Source organism: Plecotus auritus, assembly GCF_963455305.1.
Source record: "Plecotus auritus genome assembly, chromosome: 6".
Classification (NCBI taxonomy): Eukaryota; Metazoa; Chordata; class Mammalia; order Chiroptera; family Vespertilionidae; genus Plecotus; species Plecotus auritus.
The window spans coordinates 161,724,008-161,744,855 of NC_137773.1; the positions used below are offsets into that span (position 1 = coordinate 161,724,008).

Consider the following 20,848-nt stretch of genomic DNA (forward strand, 5'->3'; position numbering starts at 1 on the left):
GACCTGGAGTGCAGCCTTTCCTAAACATATCTTTCGGAGCACAATTCTGTTCACAGAATACTTAACCACTGGGAAGCACAGTTTGAGAAGTACTATTATGAAGTATATGAAGGGCAAAGCGGCCCTGGCCAGGTGGCTCAGCTGGTTGGAGCATCGTCCCATGCACCAAAGGGTCACAGTTTCAATTCCCTGTCAGGACACATACCCAGTTTGTGGGGGTTCAAAATCCCCGGTCAAGTGCATGTGGGAGGCAACCAATCCATGTTTCTCTCTCACATCGAGGTTTCTCTCTCTCTCTCTCTCTCTCTCTCTCTCTCAATAAAAACATATCCTTGGGTAAGGATTAAAAAAATAATTTTAAAAAGTTTTTTACAAAAGGGCAAAGAGAGTTTTGTTGCTATGTACTCAAGACTTCACCCTTCATTTATGAAATAAACATTCTGCCCCCTCCCATTCTCCTATGGAGACTGGAGCAAGGCCAGGAGTTGCTCACAGACCCGTGGTCTTCCTTGTATTTCCGTTGGTTACACCAATGGGATTGCTCCAACCTGAGAGCATCAACTAGAGAAAAGCAAGACCACAAGGTATGCACATACCTGGGCTTGACCGCTCTGGTTACTGATCTGAAAAGCAAACATGACTGCCTGCTTAGAGTACAGGGACGCCTCCTGCTTGCCCTGTCAGGCCTCAGAGTTTTCTCCCTGGTCACAGCCCGGAGGGTCACAAGACTGGGGTCTGTATTTCTGAGCCTAACGACCTGGAGAAAGTCCTTTAGTGAATCAGATCTCAGTTTAATGTGCAAAATGTGAACAAATGTCCTTGCTCTGCCTATCCCCTGAGTTTTTCCTTTTATTAAAAAAAAAGGGGGGGGGCGGGAAATACAATAATATAATACAGACAAAAAGTATGCCTTAAAAAATGGAACACACTGCACGCCAATATGGGTGTTGTTAGTCCACCATTATTTCTACCACAGCCAAAAAGGTCATTGCCATTAGACATGCTCATCCTAAAACTACTCAGCAACTAAAGCAATGCTAAACACACTGCAGGGAGCCCTTGATCCTGAATCACTAACCTGATCCTTTTCTGTGCACTTTTATCAGTGTTTCCACGCTGCTGATTCCTCCATCACGATTTTAAGACCCCTCTATGCACTGGCCTTCACTTATCTCCCCAGGAGTGATAGTAACCACTCTTCTAAAAGGCTTGAGGGAGAATTGAAGAGGTCCATTTGAAAGTTACTGCATATAATGGGCTACAACAGTGCTTCTCAAACTCTTTGGTCTCTGTACCCCTTTACACCCTTACACATTCTCCAGAACCCCAAAGGCTGCTTATATGGGTTATGTCTATCTACATTTACCATATTAGAAATCGCAAGTGAGACATTCCTAAAACACAAGAGCGCACAGCACATGTTCCATCAGCCGTCACAGCCATGACAACCTCACGCAACCTGCAGCCTCTGGGACACCGCACTGCACACTTGTACGGAGTGAGAGCAAAGGGGCAGATCACACCTGCGCGCGATCCTGAAGACAGTTTTGATCCTGTGGAACCCCTGAAGGGGGTTCAGAGACCTGTAAGCAGTTCCTGGATCACACCTGGAGAACCATTATGCTACTCTGTCACCGGGATGGCTGTCCCCATCATATCCCTGGAAATGCAGGGCTTAAATAAAGGAGAAAGTTTGAGAACGCAGACATGTGGTTGGGGGCAAAGAACAGCAATAACAACAAAAAATGATAGTTGAAGCCAAGAGCTAGGAAGATGGGGAAGAAGATAATAAAGAAAAGAACTTTGGGCCCTTCCGGCGTGGCTCAGTGGTTGAGCGTCAACCTATGAACCAGGAGGTCATGGTTCAATTCCCGGTCAGGGCACCTGCCTGGGTTGCAGGCTCAACCCCAGTGTGGGGCTTGTAGGCGGCAGCCAATCAAAGATTCTCTCTCTTCGTTGATGTTTTTCTCCGCCCGCCCCCCTTCCTCTCTGAAATCAATAAAAATATATTACTTAAAAAAAAGAAAAGAAAGAAAAGGACTTTGGGAAAGTTGACATTTAGAAAAGCAGGATTTTAAAAAGGAGCAAGTAAAAGAGAAGAAGAATGAAAAGGGCTGAGGAGGAGCTGAGGTTCTCAGGGTCGGTGAGGCAGAGTGCGGGACAGGCGTGCACTGCTGCAGAGGGCTGGGGAGGGCGAGGCCGGGACAAGGCCTCTCCGCTGGCCTGTCTTCTCACTGTTCCTTCTAAGGTAACTGCAGTTGGAGCTTTTAAGATTTTCCCTTTATCCTTGGTAAGTAATGTGCTGCGGTTTCACTATAACGAATCCAGCTGGGAATTTATCTTATGCTGCTTGGAGCTCCGACGATACCTGAAACCTCGCATGTCTGCCTTTAGTTAAGGAAAACTCTAAGCAATTGTGGCTTCTCTTTCGTCCAGTGTTCTTGCTGGAATCTCCATTGGGCATAGCTTAAAGCCTCTGTCCACTGGCAGGAAAGACTCAATCTGCAGGCCACCAGCGTGCAGCCTCTGGGTGAAGGAATGACGGAAGCCTGCCACACTCTGGACTATTTAAATAGCTTCCAGAGAGAACCCTGTACACAGAATTCAATGTCCAGATAGCAAGGAAGTGGGCTCACATCCTGACCTTTCAAAAAACGTAGTGATGATGGTAAGATGGAAGACTGGAAGGGATAAAGGATCAAAAAGGGGGTATTGATGATAAAGGCAACAGAAGGGGAGCCACTGACAAGAGAACAGATGGGAGGGTAAGCCTTGGCAAGGACGGGGGATGTTTCCTTTGAAACAAGGAGAGAAGTAAAATTGCATGATAATCCAAGTATTTCAAGCAACAAAGAGAAGGAAATAGGAGCGCTCCCACTGGGATGTCTTCAGATTTCCCTGTGAAACAGATGTACGGTGATGAGAGTGACAGGGGCAGGAGGCGGTTTGGGTGTGAGAAGGAAGATGGTTTGGAACAGCCGCTGTGGATCCTGGATACAACCAGCGAGGACAGGAATGCCAAGCCGTGGCGAAGGCTCGCTGAGACTCTGCGGCATAAGTGGTCGTAAACCCCAGCCTAGCTTTGTGACTTTGGCCAACAATTCTTGGCAACTTTAGATATTGAGTAACTGCCTGAGCACATGCTCTTCTTTGTGAAAAGGCTGCCAGAAGGAGCGATTCGGAGAGCATCCCCTTCTATGGAAAGATGAAACCAGAGAGAGATATAGTTTAGTATGTGTGTTGGTCACGAAATCCCATAAACAAAGAGGTTACTGAATTCTTTCCTTTGGAGAGCAGTACAATCAACCCTGTCTGATTCCATCAAGAACTTGGCTGAGAAAGGAGATCAGCCAAGCATGACACAACTGTCACCAGTGTTCTGAACAAACAGGACATCTCTAAGGCAAATATTTTCCTAATTTCTTATAAGCCAAAGCACTAGCTCTCCACCTGCCTCCGGGAACACTTTCCTTCATATTATATATGCACTGTTCTCACCCCAATTGGGACATGCTGGAGAGAAAAAGAGGGGGCTATTAATAATTAAGTAGGAAGAGTGAGCACACACTGGGACTGACTGGGGCAAAGTGGAACATATGGTCCACCCTTATCATATGTGACCCACACTGCATTGCTCATGGCAGCTCAGAAATGTGTGGAACACACAGTTCTGTGTGGTTAGTCATGAGGGAAATGAAAACTCCTAGAAAACTGTGAGCAACCAGGACAGAAAGCCATCAGTGATGCCCTAAGTCTCACAGTCAAATGATTATGGTTGGCTAAACTATTACAGCACAAAGCCAGCCTAAAATACAGAAGGAGGAAGGGAATGGTTCTTCTAAAGGAAAAATGTGGAGCCACCATGACTCCAGAGCCCCCCAAAGCGCCCCCACTGGTCACAGCTGACTTTGACCCAGAGAGCTGCTTAGCCTTGAACATGCTTGAAGGTGTGGTCAAGTGCATACCTCTCTGAACTGCCTGTGATTTTCAATGCCAGCTAATAATGAAAATATAGACCAACGAGTAATCCACTTAATCCCGTAGGTAATATAGTAGAAATGTAGAGATTTTCTTTTTGGTCCTCATTAAATCACTTTTCTCCTATCTTTTAAATAGCAGATGAGATACTTTCCAAATTTGAAAGCTATTGAGTTGCAAGTGAATGAAAAAGTTAACATGGTCTGCTTGGAAGAAAAACCCACCAGTGTTTTCTTTCATCTTCATCACCCGTACAAAATATCTTTATTTTTTTTTTCCAACCAACCTGGTAACATGGATCCCTCATGAGTAGTCTCAGACAGATTAACACTCTCAGAAAGTGAATAGATGGGGCTCGATTAACCCACTCTCTGAAAGAAGAAAACAAGAGAGAACATGTTTGTTCATGTCTAAAAGACGAACATGCCAGTTCATAAACAACGCACGACTATGAAGGAGAATGAGGAACATACAAAGGAATAGCATTAGTTTATTTCAAACTTAATCTGCAATGGGAATGGTTATTTTGGACTTACACATTTGTCCCATTTTAACGCAAAACACTCATTAACCCTCTGACATAGAGGCCCCCACAGTTACGTGGTTTACAGTGCCGTTACTGACTCCGGGCAGACCCCGACCACAACAGATAGCTAGAAGGTCCAATAATTAGATTTACCTTAATACGAACGAATGCCCTAATGACTAAAAAATAATACACATACATTAAAAGGAAAATATTTGTATTTTATTCTTTTTTAAATATGTTTTTATTGATTTCAGAGAGAGGATGGGAGAGAAAGAGGGAAAGAAACATCAGTTATGAGAGAGAATCATTGATCAGCTGCCTCCTGCATGCCCTCTACTGAGGATCGAGCCCGCAACCAGGGCATGTGCCCTGACCGGGAATTGAACTGTGACCTCCAGGTTGATGGGTCGATGCTCAACCACTAAGCCACATCGGCCAGACTGAATTTTATACATAAATAACCACATTTACTTATCAATGGGATGAGTGCATCCTCGGACACAAGCAGCTTCTGGAGCCTTGGAATCAGACTGGACAGCACCCCCACAGGGTCCTCTTCCACCTGCTATTTATCACAGTGACCACGGAAAACCCAGCTTCGCTAAGCTATGCCATCGTCTCTAGGAAGCAGCACGAGCTTCATGTGGAAATTCAATGTGGAAACCGTAAGCTACCTTGAGTAGCTTGCACTGTGTCTGATGGATGTTGAATATCGCTGTTTTCCTTGAAAATTTAAAATATCCATGACACCCCTGGGTGTTCTCAGCAGGCAGTTTGAGGCCCTGAGCCTTAGGTGTTCCCTGTGACAGCCTTCTGCGACTTTTTCCCACTGGAACCTCCCCGGGAATTAGAAAGATGTTCTCTAAAGTGACATGAGGCCAGAACATGCAGATACCACCAACATGGCCCAGGTGGGACCCCTGAGAGAGGAGGAAGGAAGCTGGGCACTGGCGGCGCCGGGAACTTGCTGTGTGCACTGCCTGAATCCCAGTGGACGGAGGACCGCCAGGGGACACCTGTCTCACACGGCCCTCAACCTGGTCCACCATGGCACCTGGTGCAAAAATGAACAGACACCTAAAATAAAAAGTGTCTGCTACCCCATGCTTAGCCGAGAAAAACTAAGGAAGTTACAGGAAGAGATTCCAGATGAAACTCCACAGAATTTCTCCCTCCCCCTTCCAGCTCCCCAGCTGGGCTGGCTGTGCATGGGGCAAGGTTACATTAAAGATCCGTCAAGTGAAGCATTTATTGAGGCGTGACCCCCAAGCCAACCCTCGCCTGGCTTGTCCCATATTTATTACTCCTTAGTACAGAATCCAGCTTCGTCTTCTCTATGATCCTGAAATTCAACTCTGCCCCCTCACCTGCACATCTCAATCTGAGTGCAAAACCCCACTCTCCTCAAAGGCAGGGCGGCTATCTGGGGTCACTGGCCCTGGAGGCATCGTCCCGCACCCTATGCCACCCACACTCCACCCCAAGCCACTTACCATTCCTTCCACCTACCAAGACTTGGCTCCTGGGAAGGAGGCTGGTAAGCCTGCTTTCCCTTGGCCTTATATTCCCAGGGATGATTGACGGCTCTTTATAGACATAGCCCCCAGCAGAGGCCTGGCCCAGTGGGGAGAAATTGGGCAAGGACTCCCAAGAGCATTGCTGGCTGGGAACTATTCCTCCTGCCATAACAGAGGCTTCTGGCTGGAGCTGCCCACCGCAGCAGCAGTGGACCCTCCGACCCTTCTCCAGCCCAGGCATGTGACAGTGACACCTTTCCTACGGAGGCAACCCATCCCAGGGCTACCAGCCAGGCAGAACTACCCCAGGCCCCACCGGGAAGCTCCGACAGTTCATCTGACCTCCCCACATTGGGAAAAATAATGCCAATTTGAAATACACTTTGAATCTAAAACACAATCACCTATGGGGGACACTTGTAAGGAGGTGGTTATTCGGAGGCTCCTGTCACAGAGAGAATACCTTTGATCTTATCAATGGGGAGGTAGCACACGACCACTCTCCCTTCCCTTCGGTGCTGGAAGGCTGATTGTGGTGCAAATGCTCCATCCCAGAGATCCCAGCAGTAACCATCAAGTGCAACAGCTGCTGGCAACCCGATGAGGGTTAATGCTGATTGCTTTCATTACTTAAAGGAAAAGCCAGGGGCCTGTTAAGCGATGATTCATGGAACAAATATGTGTACACTTGGTGTTTTTCCTAACTATATGCAATCTTCCTGAGAAAAGTTCATGGCCTTTCCAGTGTTTTTTTCATGTCAAAATAAGTAGGAAAAGTTTTTTGCTTCCTCCCCTACTAAAAAAAAAAAAAAAGGAAAATAAAAAAATTCCACCATAGGTTTCTTTTTTTTTTTAACTGTTAAAAGAATGTACATAAATGAAGAGGTCCAGAAAAAAATCTTAAAAGTCCAGAAAAGAACTTTCAACTCTCCAGAACAGAGTTGAAAGTTCTATTCCAAACAAATTGCCATTTTTTTTTAATGTGTTTTTTGTGGGTTTTTTTGCGTTTTGGGGACGGAAGCCCAAAGCTATTAATATTTCTGCATGGCTCTGGCCTCCGCTGCAGCGAATGTAAATAGAATTCCTGGTGTCTGAGCCCTCTGGCTCTTCCTCTCTGAGCACTGACCTCTCAAGGAGCAGTTGTTCCTGCCTTGGCTCCCCGCCCTTGACCCCCCACGAGAGCATGGCACGTCACATGGAGCTCTGGTGTCCAAGGGGAGTGACGTGCTCTGTAAGACGATATCTCTCTCTGTTTCCAAGGGTTGGGGGACTAGGAAACACACCCTCAGTGCCAGCAGAGAGTGGCCGAGCATGACAGTGGCAGGCTGGAGAGCCAGTGCCTTCACTTCCCCGCAGCAGCCGTCACGGCCTGGAGCAGCGGAGCCTGACGCCCAGGCCAGGTCCTACCCCAGCGGATGGCCGGAGAGAAAGTGACTCTTACTATGGGAGCAGGAATGTTCAGCACAGGCCAGGGGATCCTCTGAGGCAACTCTGGAAACCCGTCTGTCTGCAAAGATAGTGTTTCCCTGGAGGATTAGGTCCCAATATAGCAGCCACACACCACGGATTCCGAGCAGGCAAATATTATCCCCTCTGTGACTGAACCTCTGCCACGGCTTTCACAGGACTATTAATACATGGCAGCGTGACCGGCTCCAGGGCCTTGGCCTAGGACCCGCTGCCACATCGCTTGCAGCCTCAGATGCCACTTTCTGCCATCACTATGAGAAGTGGAGGAAACTGGCATCACCAGAGGCCCGGCATTTGAACAGAGAAAGGGTAGTTGGGGTGTCACCTTCTTGCACAGTGGGGGAACCCAGTATGCGATGTGAGTACTCGTGGGACCACCAGCCACGGGGCTGTGGTACTGATTATTGAGTAATAATAAAGCTGCAAGCACCAAGCTAAATGAGGGCATCGGGTAGTCTGGGGTTAACTGACCAAGGGCTGTGCACATGCCAGAGGTTACAACCTAGACCCCCGCTTTGCAATGCTTCCCTCTGTCTCCCACTCAGAACAAGCAGCATCTTCATGGGGAGAGTGTTCTTTAGATTTCCCTTTTCATGTTGTCATACTGTTTGCGTTAACACAAAACACAGCAACAAAACTGCCACTTCTGACTCGAGATTTTAAAGTGGAGGAAGTCAAGCCTGTTTCAAAATAAATATTACCTAAATTCATAAGACAGAGACCTATTTTTCTGGGATAGTTTAAAAAGTAAAAGTAACATCAAAATAGAAACTGATTATAAATGAACTAGAGACCCGGTGCATGGATTTGTGCACCGGTGGGGTCCCTCGGCGTGGCCTGCGGGGATTGGCTGAAACCGGCAGTCCAACGCCGCCTGCCACTCCTGCCTGCCGCTCTCGCTCATCCTGACCCTGCTGTGCCTGCTGCAGGCTTGCGCCCAGTCAGTCAGTTCCAGCCGTGAGCCCTGTGTCTGGCACCCGTAGGTCAGCTAAGCAGTGCTCTTGGTGCAGGAGCGCACTGACCACCAGGGGGCAGCTCCTGCATTGAGCGTCTGCCCCCTGGTGGTTAGTGTGCATCATAGCAACCAGTCAACCGGTCATTCGGTCGCTTAGGCTTCTATATAGATAGATATTCAAGGAATCTTGGCTGACATGTTCCACTCTTCATAATGGGCCCGTGTTCTTCCTCTGTGTCTACCCCTAAATCTAGACCAGCACAGGCCCCAATAGAAGGTCCATCCAGTGAATTACACTGGCTCCTAAACTCAGAGAGATAGTGAGCAGAAAGGTCTGTCTTTTGATGTTTCTTCCAGTTAGTTGATGAAAGTTTCAGAGGTAGAATGCTTTTAAATATTTACTCATCACCTACTAGGAGTTGGCACTGTTGCCCCCTCAGGGATGGCTATAGTTTGGGACAAAGCATGCACTTGTGTTCATTGCACTTCTTCTAAAGGGAGAAGACCAATAATAATACACACAGACTGATAAAAATGTACATCAGGTGGTAACCAGTGAAGAAAACCAAGGTTAAGGCTGTAGGGCAGTGGTTCTCAACCTTTTTAATACAGCAACCCTTTAATACAGTTCCTCATGTTATGGTGACCCCCAACCATAAAATTATTTTCGTTGCTACGTCATAACTGTAATTTTGCTACTGTTATGTATCATAATGTAAATATCTGTGTTTTCCGATGGTCTTAGGCGACCCTGCTAGCAGTTCTCAACCTGTGATATTTACATTACGATTCATTAACAGTAGCAAAATTACAGTTATGAAGTAGCAACGAAAATAATTTTATGGTTGGGGGTCAGCACAACATGAGGAACTGTATTAAAGGGTCACGGCATTGAAAAGGTTGAGAACCACTGCTGTAGGGGTTCTGGGGATGCTATTTTAGGACAGTCAGATGGAGAAGGGTTCTCAAATAAGATTAGCTTCTGAGTGAATTGAGGAGAGAGTCTGGGTGGGAAGAGCAGAAGAGTTAAGCATGTAGTCCATGAGCAGGAGTGTGGTGGTTTGTGCCAAGAATGGCAAGGAAGTCCTTGAGGCTGGAACAGAATGAGCCAAGACTGAGTTACAGGAGGGAAGTCAGAGAGAGCAGCAGCCACATCTGCAGGGCTTTGAAGAATACGAATAGGGACTTTGGACTTTTTATTCTGGAAGGTCACTGAAGGCTTTAAACAGAGGACTGCCATGATGTGACAGAGTGTGAAAGGATCCTTCAGGGTATGGTGTTGAGAGTAGTATAGGGAGCTGCTTACTGCAATGGGCCAAGCAAGAGATGATGGCAGCTGGGACTAGGTTAATAGGCAAGGAACTCTAAAGCTGAGGGGTGGGCAAGTGGAGAGAACCCAATCAAAAGTCCTACTGGGCACCAATCAATGCGTGAAACAAAAGATGAATTGTCAGCAAGAGAGATACATACTTATAAGGCACAGTCTCTCAGGACCAAGCTGATGAGAGTAATTCAGGGATAGGTGGACTTTCATTAGTGGGACTGTCCGGGGATTGGTGGATTGATGTTAGCCGTGGGCATGTGTCTGTCGCTTACTGCCTGGCTCTCAGAAGCTCCTGCACGGATGGAAAACTGTCATTTATTGCTTTGGCCAGGTTAAAACTGGTTCTGGTGGTTGCATGTGGCCAAAGAACAAGAAGTCCTTTCCTGGGAAGGTGGGAACATTTTAATGTCATGCCTGTTACACATCCAAGTGAAAAAGTTTTGCAAGAAGCAGTAGTAAATAGTGAAAAAAGAGAGAAAATGAATCCTGAAGTGATTATTTTTCTATGGTGCAGAACTGAGAACAGATTTTAAATGTACTTTGATTAATAAAAGAATCAGGTTATCAGCGAGGCAGAGGAGAAAAGAATGTTATTCAAGATTTGCATTAGGACCTTGGGCTTGTCCCTACCCTCTCAGCTACTTTATCTCTCAAAGGAGGCTGGGCTGGATTTTTATTTCAGGATCTATTCCACCTCTGTAATTGGATATCATTTTTTGTATTTGTGTGTGTGTGCACATTTTAAGTTTTGGATAAACTCTAAATAACGTTTCAGGAGAAATAAAAATGTAAGAGCTAGATATTTGTTCCAATGGGAGAAAGAGGAGACATTATTCTTGCTTGAGGTTACATGAAATCCTAGGTTCTTAAGGCTTATACATATAAAGTTGTGAAACTTGGACCAAAAAAATAAGTAAATAAATACAAAAGGATATGATCACAAAGGATATTCAGCCCATGATTCAACTCTAAAAATTCTACTCTGGTTAAAGGCAGAACACAATTTTGTATGTATACAATAATCTCGCATATAAGTGAAGGAAAAAAAACAGAATTTTTTAAAATATTAGAAGGAAATATAGTAAGAGTTAAAGTAGGTATTTCTAAGAATGATATAAAGAGTACATTTTCATTTTTTATAATATTCTGTATTTTTCAAAAAATTTTAAAGTGATCAAAACAATTTAATGCAAAGAAGTTCCACTTTATGAAGACTCTCAGGCCCCATGCTCTGTGATAAAACTAGTGTCAATGGCTTGGGTTGGGGATAAAAAAAAAAACCAAGCCCTGTTCTTTAGAAGCATAGCTCATAGTGGTGAGGAACTCAGGCCCAGGGCCATGGAAGGGAGAGGAGGGGGACAGCCAGCCGAGGGGCCAGAACAGCCAGAAAGGAGAAGATGTGGGGGCAACATTCTTCAGGTGAGGATGAGCATGGGCCAAGGCTCAGAAGTGAGAGTCATAACGTTCCAAAAACAATGAGTGGTTCACTCTGACCTTGGTGAGCCCAAAGGATGCTACGGGAAGGATCAAGAGATGAGGCCAAGCCCTAGCTAGTTTGGCTCATTGGTTGGAGCATTGGCCTGTGGACTGAAGGGCACATGCTTGGGTTACAGGCTCGATCCCCAGGAGGGGGCATGCAGGAGGCAGTCAATCAATGATTCTCTCTCTCATCATTGATGTTTCTCTCTCTCTCTCTCTCTCTCTCTCTCTCTCTCTCTCTCTCTCCCTCTCCCTTCCTCTCTGAAATCAATAAAAATATATTTTTAAAAAGAAAGAGAGAGAGAGAGAGAGATGAGGCCAAGAAGGAACGAGATCTCAAGAACTGTATCAACCAGCTAAGGAACTGGAGGGTTACCCTGGCCGTTAGAATGTTTTTAAGTGCCTAAAGACCCAATCCTGAGACTTTGGGGGACCTTAATGAACCTTTACATTTATCCAACTTATGGGCTGATTTAGAGACCTCTCTGGGGAGGTTAGAACGATCTGGTAGACTTGACCAAGGTGACCAGGCTTCTCTTTTCCTAGGCCAGGAGGAAGCCTTCCAAGGCCCCTAATGGCCTCTCTACTCCCTGGTGAGATAGAATCCCAGAAAAAGCATCTCTCCATCAATTTTGTATATTTTAAGACTCCAATCAAGACACTGAAGAGATTGCTCCTGCATCCTAACTTCTAGTCCTCTCCTCTAACCTCCTGTGACAGGGTCTGGATAGCTAATGCTGGGGATCAGGAAAAGTTCAAAGGAAGAGTCACCTGCATCAGACATATGCCCAAGAGTGGACATGGGCACAAAGGTCTGATGAGTAAACAAATAACTACATAGATCCTTTTGGTGAGGAGTGTCTGTGAAGTTCCCAGAACACTTCTAATAGCATTTCTAACAAGATTGTGATGTTTGGGCCGTATGTGTTCCCCTAGTTCAAGCAGTTCTTGAGCTCTTGTATAGAATGTAAATATAACCTTCCCAAGCTAGACTCCCTACAAACTCATTTCCAAAATATTTCAAATTTGTAGAAAGTATTTCAGGAAATGTGATGTAAAATAATGATACCAACTTGTTCTTATCAGAAAAGTGACTGCATTTTTGGACAGAAAAGATCATGCTAAATGAATCAGTTGGGTCTCTTTTAACTGGAATTAAATCTGGGTTATATTCACCTCTATAAAAGTTACAGCATAAAGAGGTTCATGTTTGCAAATATGTTAGAAAAAGGGGCTATCCTGGCAATTCTAGAATAATTGTATCAGAAAAAAGCCAGTTAAATGAACCCACCTTAAAATAGCATCAAATTTCACAATAAATAGCAGAGGCAAGATTCCATTTAAATATTATAATTGTAACTCTAATCTAACAAGTAGAAAAAAAGCAAGAACAGATTCTGCTGACCTCTTTGGCACGCTCTTTCTGGCAAAATTGTATAAGGTGATCCAATACCCTTGACTTCACTTTTGACTTTTGCAGCATTAAGAGGTTCATTTTTGCAAATATGTTAGAAAGATTCATCAGTTTTTCCTAATGGCATCTCCTACTCTTTGCTATTTAAAATATGTTTATTTAAAGTCCCATCTTATCATCTTCCTTGTTAACACTCTCTTCTTCAATTCAAAGTTACTTTCAGTAACTTCCTAACACTCTACATCTTTAGCCAGATTCACAAGTTCACTTCACAAGTAGGTTATGTTACATTTGCATTGTCTGGCAATCAGCAAGGAATGAACCAACAGAGAGGGAGCTCAGAGGAACAGATACACAGAAGAGATATTTGAGTAGAGGTCAATTTTATAAGTGGTCAGTTTACTGGGAAATATGTCCATTTTGTGACAACTTGTACTTCTCTACAGAACCTCAGAACCTTATCTTGGATACCAAGCACTCTTTGTGCTTTCTTTGCAATTTCCTCCAGATAAGATAAGAAGAGGTAGGTTTGTTTAGTAACAGCAGAGTCTACAAATGATGTTATGGCAGAAATAAAAGTTGGGAGATCAAAATTTGCTCCCATACTCTGCCCACATAGGGATTCATTACCATGTGTAACCAGCAGTAACCTTAGATTCAGAGGCCACACTTTCACTTACCCTTTGAGATCTACCATGAGGTGTTTACAGTGTTACCTTATCTGACTCTGGATTAACAAGTCCTGTTTCATTTCAGAGGCTGCCTCACAATGTCATTTCTGAGAACAAGGGAGTATCACAGGTCAATCTTAGGAAAAAAACCCAGAAGTGAGGTATCCAGAAGTGGGGGATAGGGGTTGACTGAAGTTGGGGAGGGTGGAATAGAAGAGGAACAACATCAATTGGGCATAAATAGGGAGAGGAGTTGGAAGAGCTCACACTCCACAGATGAGATTAAGCTCCCAATCAGCCATATTCTCAGGATAAAAGTGAATGGCATAACATCCTGAATATGCCAATCATGTCTACAACCAGAAATGGACCAAAGTCCAGACCCTGCAGCCTTTGGTGTCTTCATATACACATTTATATTTGCCATATGTTCCCTTATAGGTGATAGAAAATAACTGTTTTGCTGACCAAAGTAGACTCTGAGTCCCTAGAAAAAAGGGACCACGCATCTTATTCATCTCTGTATTTTCACCCCCTCTTCCTTCTCCACCATTTGCTCTGTTTCTCTTTCTTGCACATAGTAGATGCTCAACAATTTGTTTATTGAATTGAATCCAGGCCCTCCAGTCAACATTAAGTCTGATGTTCACAAAGAAAGGGCATGGGAAGCCATACCAGAAAAGAATTACGGCCCTGTGATTTAATTCTTCTATAAATCTAAAGTTAGAGAGAAAAGGACAAAAGAGTAGTCTGCCCAACTTAGCAAGGTTATATGGTCTGAAAAACAATAGACCTTTAGACCTTTTACCCAACCCTGCTTTTAGAATAGAACTGAACATACCAATCTGTCAGCAGCCAAAGGATGATGTAAAAGGATGTTCTTAATGTTTAACATTCCCAAATTCCTTCTCATACTATGAAAGCAAAGAGGTCTATAATCATCCTTTCCTGGTTTGAAGATTTCCAGGGACTGCTCATATTGCAAACCAGTAACACCATCCAATATAAGATGCCTCATTAATCACTAAGAAGTTGGAAAGGTCCTGACAAGAGATATCTTGACTTCAGAATTGTTAAGATCTTTTTCAACTGTTGGATGCCAACCCTTGCCCAATCATTTTCCATAACAATATCTGTATCTAGTGCCTTCAGTGTAGGGACACAGAGAGGTCTCTACAGCTTTAATACAGGAAAATCTGCTCCCTTTTCCAAAGTACCAACCTGAGAAATAGCCTCCTAATCATCCCTTGAAGAATCCATGATAGTTGCCTTCAAAACAAATTAAAGAACTTCATTTTTCTAATACCATTTCAGGCATAATTTTTCTGCTACTAATCATTATTCTACTCTGTTCAAGCTCAAGAAGAAATAACCCAGGACAACTTCAGGTCCTTTGTAATGTTCATTAATCTTTCAATGATCTTTGCATATATTGTCAAGAATTGAGTGCTGACCTAATTACATGACCATCATCAAGATTCTAGACTTCTGTGTCATCTGAGTCAGTCTAATAATCCTCTGCTTAAATCAAGTACAAAAGTATGACAGATGCTGTCCCAATCCTCGATTGCTTTATAGTAAATCAACATACTTAGCAGTCACTGCCCAGTACTTAAATACTCAATACTAAATAACCCCTCCAACAGATCCAAGCATTAGGCCACCACTTAGGCATGCATTCAGTAGCTGATTCATCATGGAGGACCCATTGGGATGATGTTCTACTTAAAGTCAGCTATTACACTGGACCAAGTCAGAGTTTTCTTTCAATCAAGGCATTAAATTACTACTATCTCTCCTATTTTATAGCAGTATTTTTTTCTCATCTCACTGGGACAGAATCAGATATCTCAATCAAGTCTCGAGTGGTGGGGAAGATGTAAAGTTTTCATAGGTGTCTTTTCAGCCAGTGCTGTGGGGCGGGGGGGAGGGGGGAGAGAGGGTCTGGGCCTCCTGGGCAGAGTAGAAGACCAGGTCCTACCACGACCAAGTGTTGGGAGCCTCCTTCCAGCAGCCCAGAACAGGAACTTGAGAAAAAACTCAATCCTGACTGCAATCCAGCAGCAGTGGCTCACCAAAACCCCCTGAGACTCGAGAGAGAGAACCTAGAGAACTGGCTAACTGTTCCTTCTCTGTAGTCCCACACTGCACCTGTGTGAAGACAAAGGGGAGCAAAGGAAAGAGCATTTGATTTGGTCCTGGGATGACAGGTCGTCATCGGGCTGTGAGTGGATGTCACACATTCACCCCTTCTCCAAGGTCCAGGCTGGGCAGCCCACGTAATCAGTCCCTGTATAGTCTACAGAAGTGCACTGTGAGGATGTTGCCCTGTGTTACCTGACATCTCCCTCATAAGGACCAGACCATAATCTCCGCCTGAGTATCCAAACTCAGACTAAGGAAAACAGTGTAGCTTGCCTTTCTCATTTTACCATATTTATCATTAAATTCAGCAACTTCGGTACCTAACCAGAGTAATCTCAATGAGATCATGTGCAATGCCTGTTTATTCATCTCCTTCTAAATGGCCTTTGCTCTGTTTTATCCTTTATGTATGTTATATTAAGTCTTGTAAACAACTTTAAACCATATGCTGGAGACATGTAAAATATGCCATTCTTGGCTAAATGTCTCTCTTTCCTGGGACAATCTTACCTGCATATGAGCCTATTTTTCACCAATGCTGTAAAGATCTCCTGAAATAGTTGATGCTGGGGATGTTTGCTGAAATTCCTCTCATTCTTGTAGTTTATACTGAGATGAAACAAACAGAAAAGTATTTCATAACAAAAAATTATTTAGGATGCCGCAAAGTTACCAAAGAATGATCACCTGTATTCATGCAAACATTCAGGGATTCTTGGATTTTAATATATTGCCAAAGGCAAGTATCAGTTATTAAAAATAGGAAATAGAAATGCAGTTATAATGCAGTTATAAAGTTAATATTAAGATCACAGGCAGGCACATATATTTCATTTTATCACATTAACTAACTTATGCCCTACAAACACTTAACAGCTAAAATTGGTCAGAGGAAGGAGATGAGTATGTGGAAAGAATGATTGGGGCACATTATTTAGACAGCTGAGCAGTACTTAGAGAATTCCTCCCTTCACTTCTCTACCCACTGTGATCTCGATGGCTACTATAGCTATTAACCCCAGGGGTTGTCACACATATTTCCTTGTAGATAGTGAGAGTTTTTGGTTGCTGATTGTGTGTGTGTGTGTGTGTGTGTGTGTGTGTGTGTGTGTGTGTGTTTAACAAAGTCCAGCTCCAGCTTCTTTTTTCTGGTATTACAGCCATCAGAGGTAAAAAAAAAAAAAAAAAAATATCCCAGGCATTACACTTTAGAACTGGGAGAAGATAAGCGATAAATGTGCAAAAGGGTCACATTGCTACAGAAGCTATAGTACATTTTTGTGCAGTGTTAAAGTAGACCAGCTTTAAGATCTAGGCCTAATAAGCTGTGATCACATAAACATACCACCTCAAAGGCAATCTCTGGACCCTTAAATGGCCAACTGTACTGTACTGTCTGCCTTCGCAGATAACAGTGGACAGTGAGTCCCTACCCTCAGCAGGCGAGGGTTATAATGCTGTCTTAGTACATGGACACTGGTAGACTGAATATGTAACCATTTTTAAAGAATTTAGTGTCCCTCACTAAAACTATATTTTAAATATATGAACTTGTAACATCATGTGACTTTTGTGAACTACTAAATTCACTGTCATAAAATGACGAGGAAACAAAATCTAGGCCAAATAAATAAATGATCCTTCTAGAATATTCATGTTGACATTTCATGTCACTCACTACTTACGTGGCACTTAGTGCCAAATGACCTTCGTGCACTCTAAAACTGACAGAACCAGCTCCTGGGAGGGGAGTGGCCATGGGAACATACAGCTTCTAGAAGCTCTGCATGGCGACAGGAGAGACAAACAAGGGCTGACACAGTCAGTGTTAAAGGTGAGGTGCAAGCCCTTCATCTGAAAAGCTCTGTTGGTTGGACAACCATGGTCTTTAGCCACCACATCTGTTCATGGTCATGGATTATTTTATTTCTCCTCATTGCTGGCGAGCTATGGACACACCACGCTGAAGACAAAGCTTGGAATCGGCCTCAAAGGGTCAACACCGTGGAGCCACTTCCTCACGGAGCAAATGCCAATTGCGTGTCACCAAAGTGTCCCGAAGCTCCCAGTCAGTTTCACCGGCAGCCAGTAAGCCTGTAAATTCACACCCTATTTCTGGGAATTGTTTAGGCACTGACAAAAAAATTATTAAGAATCCTCATGGTAAATTTTGAAATGGATTTTAAATTTCAGCTCCCTTGATAAACTTACATAAAGCTTTGAGCTAATTAGAATAGGTTGCTAAAGGCCAGAGAGATCCTGGATTTCTTACCTAAAATTTTCAAGTTCAACAGCTTCGGTGGACTCGTGCCATTGACCTCGAGCTCTGTGTCCACCCGCCTTGATGGCGGGCTCAGACTTCGTCATGCTATTTTGGGCACTATCGAAGGTAATGGCTGGAAGCTACAGAAATAGAAGCACAGAGTACGTGAGGATAACAATTCAGCCCAGGATAAAGAAAGTAACCAAAAGGGGGAGGGGCGGGGGGAAGGGAACGAGTCTTTCTTCAAACCAATAGTTAACATGATAGCCATGCCCAATGGAGGGGTTTTCAGAGATTGAAGACCATTGACTTAAACACCATTTACTCTTTCTATCTCAGACTGCTTCGTTTTCCTTCATAGCTCGTCACACCTCCTGTCATATCTTACAGTTATTTATGCATTTTCAGTCTCCTTTGTTTCAAGTGTCAGCTGGAAGTAAGCAGGAACTGGCCTGTTTCGGTCCAATGCCGGATCCCCCCACCTCAAACAGTGCTGGGACACAGGTCTGCACAAGGCCTGGGCATTAGGATATTTTGAAGTTTCTCAGGTGATTCAAATGTGCAACCAGGATGGGGAGTTTCAGGGTCTATAGAACACTCTTGTATAGAGAGTGGAGCCCCAAACTGAAAGTCATCATTTGTTCATTCCATCCATCCATCCATCCATCCATCCTTCAACATTTACCAATCATACAACACTACTTGCCTGGTGCAATGGATATAAAGGTAAAGAAGATTCTATCACTTTTAATTAGTCTTAACATCATGAAATTATCTATAATAATAAAAGGGTAATACTCTAATTAGACCAGACGTCTTCTGGACGTCATTCCGGACATCCTTCCTGATGTAGCCAGGGCCGGAAGGAAGCCAGCCTGGGTCCTGGGTGCCTGCTGGTGGCCAGAGGAAGGAAGCCCAGTCCCGGGTGCTAGAGGGAAGCCAGTGCCAGCAGCCAGGGGGAAGGAAGGCCTACTCTTGCACAAATTTTTGTGTATTGGGCCTCTAGTATTATATAATTCACCATAAGAAAAGTAAAATGTGCTTAAATCAACCACAACAACTTGAGCATGCTCCATTTACAACATGATCTGGTAATCACTTACATAATAAATTCTCAAGTTATCAGCATTCAAATAGTTTCATTTACTAATATTTACCTACAAGTGGGATAATCTTGAGAATTGTTTTTGTACCACAGTGAAGCTGAGCATAGTGCAAACAAATAGCCTATTCTTCCCAAAGTACAAACAAGGGATGTTCTATAATTAGCTGAATTACTATGTATTAGGTAAGTAGAGCGTAATATAACAGGGTAAAGGATCCAATTTTCAGTAAATTGTTTCATTCTACATACCATAATTAGCAAATAAAGCTATAATATGTTGTGCTTATCTTATTCCATCAAAGTATTTGATGGAAATCTGCATAAAGACATCATTTCCTTATCCAAACAAAATGTCTGACTTCCTATAAGGCAGTCAGCTTATGAAACAATGCATTATAATGAGAATATTGTAAAAAACTCAGAATCCTTCTTCATCATATGCTAGTCCCAGTTGAATTCTCTCAAAATAGTAATATAAATCTTTCATCCTGTAAAACAGGATGTTGTGTCTTGTGGTGGCTGTGGATTGGCCCCACTGAGGTAAATACCATTTTCAGATGAGAAAACTGAGGCACAGAGGGGCGAAGTGACTTGCCTAAGGGTCACACAGCTAGCAAAGGACAGAGCTGAGATTCAGATCTAGACAATCGCCCTCCCTCTTCACGGTGCTCAATCCTCCAACACCCACTTATCTCCAAGGAGGAGAAACACTCTCTTGAGACAGCCCATGTGCTTTTCAGAGGTCTCCTTCATACTGTTCCATCCCTGTCTTCCAGTCCAGCATCATCACCTTTCACAGTATTTGAAAGGACAGGATTGTTTCTTTTCTTTTCTTTTTTTTAATTGTCTAAAGTTTTACATATGTCTCCTTTTCCCCCGATTGACCCCCCCACAGCCATTCCTACCCCCAAGAGCAAGCCCCCCCCCCCAGTGTCTGTGTCCATTGGTTATGCTAATATGCATCCATACAAGTCCTTTGGTTGATCTCTAACCCCCCCACCTTCCCTGCCATTTGTCTCTGGATCTATTTTTGTTCATCAGTTTATGTTGATCATTATATCCCACATATGAGTAAAATCGTGTGATATTTATCTTTCTCTGACTGGCTTATTTCGCTTAGCATAATGCTTGCCAGATCCATCCATGCTGTTGCAAATGGTAAAAGTTCCTTCTTTTTCATAGCAGCATAGTATTCCATTGTGTAGATGTACCACAGTTTTCTAATCCACTCATCTGCTGATGGGCACTTAGGTTGTTTCCAAATCTTAGCTATTGTAAATTGTGCTGCTATGAACATAGGGGTGCATATATCCTTTCTGATTGGTGTTTCTAGTTTCTTGGGATATAGTCCTAGAAGTGAGATTACTGGGTCAAATGGGAGTTCCATTTTTAGTTTTTTGAGGAAACTCCATACTGTCTTCCACAGTGGCTGCACCAGTCTGCATTCTCACCAGCAGTGCACGAGGGTTCCTTTTTCTCCGCATCCTCACCAGCACTTGTCATATGTTGATTTGTTGATAATAGCCATTCTGACAGGTGTGAGATTGTATCTCATTGTTGTTTTGATTTGCATCTCTCTGATGATTAGTGACTTTGAGCATGTTTTCATATGTCTCTCGGCCTTCTGTATATCCTCTTTTGAAAGTTTCTATTTAGGTCCTTTGCCCATTTTTTTATTGTATTGTTTATCTTCCTTTTGTTGAGTTGTATGAGTTCTCTGTAAATTTTGGAGATTAAACCCTTATCGGAAATAGCATTGGCAAATATGATTGTTTCTTTCAACATGTCAGGCGACTCGCTCTGGAGGGCCTCCCCAGACTCCGTGCTCTGAAGACAGACAGTCCTATGGAGAGGCCTTCCACCAGCAAACAGCAGGGCCTTGTCAGCCCGTGGAGTGAGTCATGTTGGCAGTGGGTCCTCCAGCCCCAGGGATGTTGACAGGACCACAGCTTCGCTGACACCTGACTGCAACCCCATCAGAAACCTGAGCCAGGACAA

At 43.7% G+C, this 20,848-nt stretch overlaps 1 protein-coding gene across 2 annotated transcripts in view; it reads right to left on the reverse strand.

The window, feature by feature from the left end:
• The window catches only part of NEK10 (NIMA related kinase 10), a 158,941-nt gene that overhangs the window by 104,577 nt on the left and 33,516 nt on the right, over positions 1-20,848 (reverse strand). For both annotated transcript variants that reach the window (XM_080673185.1, XM_080673186.1), the window contains exons 4-6: positions 17,755-17,885; positions 15,993-16,091; positions 4,265-4,349 (exon numbers count right to left, since the gene is read on the reverse strand). In XM_080673185.1, the coding sequence (XP_080529311.1) occupies positions 4,265-4,349; positions 15,993-16,091; positions 17,755-17,885 (315 nt within the window). The remainder of the gene's footprint in view (positions 1-4,264; positions 4,350-15,992; positions 16,092-17,754; positions 17,886-20,848) is intronic.